The 7,360-nt window shown below is 45.3% G+C and overlaps 1 protein-coding gene across 1 annotated transcript; it reads left to right on the top strand.

Moving 5' to 3' along the window:
- Nucleotides 1-461: 461 nt before the first annotated feature.
- On the top strand, nucleotides 462-7,158 carry SNRPD3 (small nuclear ribonucleoprotein D3 polypeptide). Its single transcript, XM_066603572.1, has 4 exons — nucleotides 462-577; nucleotides 709-856; nucleotides 4,402-4,594; nucleotides 6,976-7,158. Exons 2-4 carry the CDS (start codon nucleotides 731-733, stop codon nucleotides 7,035-7,037), a joined length of 381 nt encoding a protein of 126 aa, XP_066459669.1. The 5' UTR covers nucleotides 462-577; nucleotides 709-730; the 3' UTR covers nucleotides 7,038-7,158.
- Nucleotides 7,159-7,360: the final 202 nt, after the last annotated feature.

Genomic DNA, 7,360 nt, shown 5'->3' with positions numbered 1-7,360 from the left:
TAAACCTAACAGCTACAAAAATCCCTACGTGTCCTGCCAAGGCAAACACCAATACATACTGTGCTGCTGGGACCTTGACAAGCAACCCATGGGGAGCTAGGGGTGTGACAGGGGCGTTCCTGCATCCAAGCCCTGTCAAACCCCTAGCTTCCTGGTGGCGTCAAGGTACACTAATACCTGACGAGTTCAGTACCGTACCAGTAGCTTGCATGTAATATACCAATGCATGTTCCCAGCACATGTAATTACTGCTTGCTCCACTTCATATTTGCACTACACTGGAAAAAATTTATTCTGCTAATATTATGTCACTATTAAAACAGCTTGCGGATTGTGGCATAGCACGTACTCAGATGCTGGGGCAGAACGCACGTGTCTGTCACGAGCATGCGCAGAAGGGCGGGAATGGTCTTTGCGCAGCACAATTGGCCGGAACCTTTCAGCCGAGCTTTGTTTCTGCCGGCGCTTCCTCAGTTTGCACGGACGTCAGGCGTGCTGTCGTACCTTGAGCGTCCTGTTCGCTGTGCATTGTGGGGCAGGCGGGACGCCATTAGATCGCAGAGCAGCAGCTACACGAGTGAGTACGGCGGCCGGGAGCGGTGTCGGGCGGGACAGGGCAGTACAGCGGCCGGGAGCGGTGTCGGGCGGCGCTGGGTATTGCTGTATGGTAGGGTTGTGCCGCGGCTTACTGACTGCGCTTTATTCCAGGTCTGAGCCCAGATAACGCGCCATGTCTATCGGAGTGCCCATCAAAGTGCTGCACGAAGCAGAAGGACACATCGTCACATGCGAGACCAACACCGGCGAGGTGTACCGGGGGAAGCTGATCGAGGCGGAGGACAACATGAACTGCCAGGTGATGTGTGCTGCCCGGCTGTAGGAGGGCCAGGAGGAAAGCCTGCTGCGCCCTCAGCCGGCTCTGCGGGATACTGCAGGCATCAGTAGGGCTGTGTAGACCGGGTCTGGCAGAAGTGTGGGGTAGACCCCTCTTAGGGATGTTCTGTACCTCCAGGCAGTGAGCGGTGAGTTGGGCTGCTTTCACACCTCTGCTGGGGGCTCCGCTTTCCTGCTCTATTTGGGGCCGGGAAAGGGGAATCCCTGCGGCCAAACGTCTCCGGATGGAACCGAACTGTGCTGGACAGACCCCTTTGACGGTGATGGGGTCCCCCGCTTTCTGCCCAGCTGCTTGATTTTTGGGTTGGAAGAAAAAGCACCGCATGCAGAGCCTTTTATTCCAGTATTTGCGGCCGGACCTGTGATGGACTCTGGCCACAGATGTGCAGCCGGCATCAGGGGTCTGCGGGCCGCTGTCAGGGGAGCTCCTCTGGGCCGAAGGTGGATGCTCCTCTCGTCTAGCGCCCGTAATTATGGGGTTAAAGTGACTCTCCACTCCTGGAGAAACCAGGATAGCTGAATCACTTCTCTGACTACCTGACACATACTGTGCGTAGTAGGTATCAATAGTCTAAAGGCCCCTTTTGCACATAATGATTACCTCTCAAAATTGATTCAAATGACCGAAAATGAGTGGTGATCATTACACGTAAACATGGGCATCATGCAGTTTTTGCTTGAATGATGATTTTTAGGTGAACTTAAAATCTATTGTTCAGCTAATGAGTGTCTCACTTGACTGAAGACTGTTCTCTCCACGGGAGGCGGTGGATAACATTATAATCTGCCAAGAAGAGAACAATGCAGCTGTGTGCACAGTTGGTCTGGTGACTAATCACATGCTCGGCTCTGCAAACAGCTCATGGAGGCCCTTTTACATGCAAATGAAGATAGTGTTAATGTCCATTAACACTTTATGCAAATGGATCGCAGTGTCTTAGTTGTTTGAAAGATTATCTTTGCGTGTAAATGGGTGATCTGACTGGTCAGCAATGCTCATATGGTTAGTGCTGGTCAGTCAAAGCAGATGTAGCATCGTAGACTCATGATGAACTCTAATACACACTGTGCAGTTATTTGTATCTCTTCAAAACCTGGAAGGTCGCTTAAGGGCTAATGCCCATGGCCGGATTTCTGTTGTGCTTTATGCGGCAGACATCTGCAGCTATTAGGTTCTATTGAACAGCTCAATGTTCACCATGGAATTCTGCAGCATGAAAGAAAACACAGCATGCTTTATTTGCAGTAGGAATACGTGCGGCCGGCTTCCATTGTAGTCAATAGAAGCCGGCCGTCACGCTGTACTTCCGCTGTAGCACAGTGGAAGTATCTCGTTAATAATCGCCCCTGCCTATCGAGAGGGAGATGCAACAAAGACTAAAATAGTGGGGGGTTTTCCCGGGCATTATAGTACTATTGCTAAGCATGAAGGGCTCCAGACTGAACTAAAAATGGTCGCCAATGTGACCTATAACTTACAGCTGGCAACAAGACTTTATGCTCTTGTTGCCAATTGCGACTAGCCCTGATGCGGCCCCGCCTCCCATACACAGATGTCTCACACCTAGTATAAAACGGTCCTTGATTTCCTAAATATATAAAATGTAAAGGACTGTTTTTGTGCTTGCCCTGTAATTAGTAGTCTGAGGTTCTGGAGGCTGGGCAATGCTGCAAGCAGAGGAAATCCTGACTGCTCCCCTCCCCTCTCCAGGGTGTAGTACATGCAGGAGGAGTCAGGATACAGCGCCACCCAGCAACTTCTCACTGGTTCCAATTACTGGGAGTGAGAGATCTTGTTAAACCTTGCTGCCTTGCTAGAGGTTTGGAGGGGAGGGCAAGGCACACTTGTACTAATGGGGGCACTTATTTAGTGGAGGCACTTACTATGGGGGGCTTCTGAGAGGAGACAGTAGCAGCAGGGTGTGTATTAGCATAGCTGAGTTGCTGTGGATTTTCCGCACCAGAGATGACCAGAATCTGGGTAAAATCTGCACCATTTGGGTGTGAGATTAGATTTTGGTGTAGACTTTCTGCAGAATTCACCCCTTCAGCCAAACTTATTTTGAGGGAGTGAAATTCGCTGAGAATCCTGCACCATCTGGGGCAGATTTGCTGTAGATTGTTTCCACCTTTGGAAAATGTGCAGCAAATCGGCTCCGTATGAATAAACCCCGGGTCTGATTATGAGATGTATGTATAATTTTCAGTTTCTTCTGTATTTATTTTTTTGCCTTCAAATTTCGCAACATTTTACCTGGTTCCTGAATTTTTTTCAGATTAGGAGCTATTGGTAATCTTGCTAGCCAAGGTAGTCTTATATTTTTTTTTCTTTCTTTTGTCTAGAGCCCTGACATGGGAGAATTAGAAAATTCAATTCTGGGGAAAATATTAACTGAGAAAACAATTTTAAAACCTAGCATGAAAAAGTTCTCTTGCTGATATTACTTAAAGGGGTTGTCCCGCGCCGAACCATTTTTTTTTTTTTTTTTTTTAACCACCCCCCCGTTCGGCGCGAGACAACCCCGATGCACGGGTTAAAAAAACAAACCGGGTAGTACTTACCCGAATCCCGGCGGTCCGGCGTCTTCATACTCACCTGCTGAAGATGGCCGCCGGGATCCTCTCTCTCTGTGGACCGCAGGGCTTCTGTGCGGTCCATTGCCGATTCCAGCCTCCTGATTGGCTGGAATCAGCACGGGGCGGAGCTACACGGAGCCGGCATTCTGCGCGAGCGGCCCCATTGAAGACAGCAGAAGACCCGGACTGCGCAAGCGCGGCTAATTTGGCCATTAGAGGCCGAAAATTAGTCGGCACCATGGAGACGAGGACGCCAGCAACGGAGCAGGTAAGTATAAAACTTTTGATAACTTCTGTATGGCTCATAATTAATGCACAATGTACATTACAAAGTACAGTGCCATAAAGTGTATAGACCCACTTTGTTTCGCGGGACAACCCCTTTAAATGCTGAAGGAAAAAACTTGCAGCGCTGGTATTGGTTCCAGTTTTACGTTATGAGCCTCACATGTTCTCCTGTCAATAAATAAACTTTTTTTGGGTAGACTAAGTGTAAAGATAAAAGCGGTCTGTTCACACATGGCCGATAGGCTGCGGATCGGCTGCAAAATGCTCACAGCATACTGCAGTAGAAATCCTGTTCAATGTAGCTGAAAAAACCTGCAGCGTAAAGTGACCTGCCGTTTGGCTCTTAAATCTGCTGCCTATCTATTTATGGTGTAAACTTCACCTCTTTAAATAAGCGGGTGCAATCTGTGCTCTACTTGCAGATTTTGATGTAGTTCCGTACTTGCTATTGAAAACCTGCTAGATGTGACCATACCTTTCGGACTACTACATTCGAAGGGTAACACTTTTTCATTTTGCTAGAGGAAGCAACTGACCTTTTTTTTTTTTTTTTCCTGCATCCTATAAGTTTTGATGTGTAACATTTTCATGTTCAGATTGTATGTAATGCTTTAAAACTGACTCTACTCGTGTTTATTTCAGATGTCAAACATTACTGTAACGTACAGAGATGGCAGAGTGGCACAGCTTGAGCAGGTCTACATTAGAGGAAGCAAAATACGTTTTCTCATCCTTCCTGATATGTTGAAAAATGCTCCAATGTTAAAGAGTATGAAGAATAAAAACCAGGGCTCGGGCGCTGGAAGGGGGAAAGCGGCTATTCTCAAAGCCCAAGGTAAGTTCCATCTAAAAAGCTGCAACCGCTTCCCAATGTGCGCTGTACATGTATGGCATATGTCTGGTGTCTGTATGGATCAGGAGGTGAGCCAACTACATACACAGTGAGTGGCAGTCATATTTGTAAGCTGACATCAGCTTCTACCAGTGTGCAACAATTGCAGCTGTCAACCTTTCAACCGCCTCAGTCAGTGAGCGCCTGGGTCCAGGACTGCCCTGAATGATTGCCTATCAAGATATGCCTGTGGCACATCTTGATGGACCGCCCGTATGGGACAGTATAAAAATGTTGTAAGTTTTAATTAAAGAAAATAAAAAGCAGCGTTAAAAAAAACAAAAAAAAAAAGTGGTATCGGTGTGTTCGCAAAAGTCCAAATAATTAAAATGGCACATTACAAAAAATTATCAGAAAAAACGCAATGCCAGAATTGCGGTATTTTGTTAAGAAGCCATATGTACTTTGAAATGGCATTAATAAAAGCTTCCGGTCACTGTGCAAGAAAAAGGGAAAAAAGGGCTTTCACACAAACCATTCAGCAAAAATGCTCATGGAGCAAAAGATGGCGACAGCAAAGTTGTGTGGTTTTCTTGTGCGTTTTTCTTTTCAATATCTTCCAACTTAATTTAGGTTTTTTGCTTTCCAGCAGATTACATGGTACACTAAATGGTGGTATTGGAAAAAAAAAGCCCTCCTGTAGCTACATAACTGGAAAAATAAAGGGCTCTGTCCTCCCTTTTTTTTTTTTTGTTGAAAGTCGGATACGGGGAAAAAAAGACAAAGGGCTGCAGTGGAAAGAGGTTACGCTCCAGGAGCTCTGTGAGCAAACTAAATAGACCGACCGTTTGGTCCTTTTCTGCTGTCATTTTAGTTTCAGATTATTGTATAATCAATTACCAAAATCTGTACAAATTAGGCCGGCTGCACACGAACGTATTTGCATTGTGAAATCTGCAGACGCCGTCCGCATCGAGGATCTGCAGCAAGTGCCATTCATTACATGCTATGTAAAAGTGATTCTTCCTGCACACTTGCGGAATCGAATTGCAAATTCTGTGAGCGGTGGCAAAATCGCAACATGCTCCATTTTCGTGTAGATTCCACACATTGAAGTCAATGAAAGCCGTCCGTCCCGCAGCCCTTCCACAATTGACATGGCAAAACAATTGTGGATTCTGTGTCATCGCTTAGCGACTGCACAGGGAAAAATTTTTAAAAAGTAAAAAAAAAAAATCTACTGTGCATGTCCGACGGCGAGACGCCAGGTCATTCCATAATACAGATTATCCTTCCACAATACAGGTGCATGCGGACGCCGTCCAGGCACAGGGTCTGATTCTGCTGTGGGCTCCCGCATGTGGAATCTGACCCGTTTGTGTGCAGGCGGCCTTAGAGCTGTAGATTTACAGCCGCATTTGTGACCCCATTTTTGCCCAAAAAGGTGGAATGTATTCCATCAAAGTAAAACTCTCCAAACAAGCTTTACGTCTACTGAGAGCAACCCCATTTTGAGCAAAAAAAAAATTGGTTTTGAAACAGACCCAAAAAACGTACCATAAAGGTGCCCATATGCCTTTATGACCTGTTGTGGGGCTAACTGCTATTTCCCCCAACTCACTGGGGTTGGCCGAGCATTCATGTGCATTACTGGCGTCAGAGAAATTCTCAGCCAGACAGCCCTGGTGACTGCTGTTCATCAGTGGGGACAAAAGGAGGGGCGTTAATATTCAGTGTGACCTCTTTTAGAGCTTTTACCCACTAGCGGGTTTTTTTTTCCCCGCTGCAATATTGCTGTGTTTTTTTGTTTTGTTTTTTTTTTTAATGGGAATTCCTAATGTTAAAATGAATACTTTGTGATTTATTAATTTTTTATTTTTAATGCGTGTTTTTTTTTAACATTAGAAAGTCCCATTGAAAAAAAGCGCAGTGATATCGCAGTGTTGTAAAATCCCTTAGTTGGGGGAAAGTCGGGAGGCACCCATCCACATGTGACTGTCTTTCAGTCTCTGAACTCTGCTGTAATGGATGACTTGTGTATAATCACATGTCGTTGATGCAGAAAAAAAGTTCCACCACTGAGAAATGTATTTAAAACCTTTTTTTTAATACTGTAAAAGCCAGTACATATTAGGCTAACCTCATGGTAATTCTATTTTAGTTATGCCAGCAGTGTTTTCAAACCACACTGGGGCATTTAATTGGTGGTACGATTCTAGCCCAACACTTGTGCAGCCAATTTCAGGTTTCATTGCACTATATGGGATGATATGATATGAAATGGGTGTACAGGGCGAATGTTCTAACTCCAGTGGATATGGTACAAACATTACCTATTGGATGCTTCTCACTTACTGAATTGCATTTTTTTTTTCATATTTCAGTGGCAGCAAGAGGCAGAGGACGTGGCATGGGTCGGGGAAACATTTTCCAAAAACGACGATAACCAGCTGCTTTTACAACTTTTTTTTTTTTTTATTTCTTTTTTGCCTATGTAACTGGTAAATAACTTGTTGGTTGTGTTTTTGTTTTTTTGAACTTTGATTAATAAAACTTTGTCATTCTGACACGACCTTGTAAAACTGTATTCTCTTTCAGAGCGGTAAGTTTACATATTTTTGATATTTGCTTCCACATCAGTCGATTCACCATTTTTCTGCGCATACACAACCTGAATTGCAAAATAGATTCCCCCCCCCCCCCCCCCCCCTTCCCAACTCATATGTTTTGGCAATAAATACCTGACACATTTTAAAAATGTCACCCAAC

This window comes from Eleutherodactylus coqui, chromosome 5, assembly GCF_035609145.1.
Source record: "Eleutherodactylus coqui strain aEleCoq1 chromosome 5, aEleCoq1.hap1, whole genome shotgun sequence".
NCBI lineage: Eukaryota > Metazoa > Chordata > Amphibia > Anura > Eleutherodactylidae > Eleutherodactylus > Eleutherodactylus coqui.
Note: the sequence above shows the minus strand (reverse complement) of the source record. Positions and strands in the feature narration are given on the sequence as shown.

Bases quoted from the DNA above. Each gene is read 5' to 3' on its own strand.
- SNRPD3 (XM_066603572.1), top strand. From the start codon at position 731: ATGTCTATCGGAGTGCCCATCAAAGTGCTGCACGAAGCAGAAGGACAC. The intron at 857-4,401 runs GTGATGTGTGCT...TGTTTATTTCAG, and splicing joins AGGACAACATGAACTGCCAG to ATGTCAAACATTACTGTAAC. The intron at 4,595-6,975 runs GTAAGTTCCATC...TTCATATTTCAG, and splicing joins GGCTATTCTCAAAGCCCAAG to TGGCAGCAAGAGGCAGAGGA.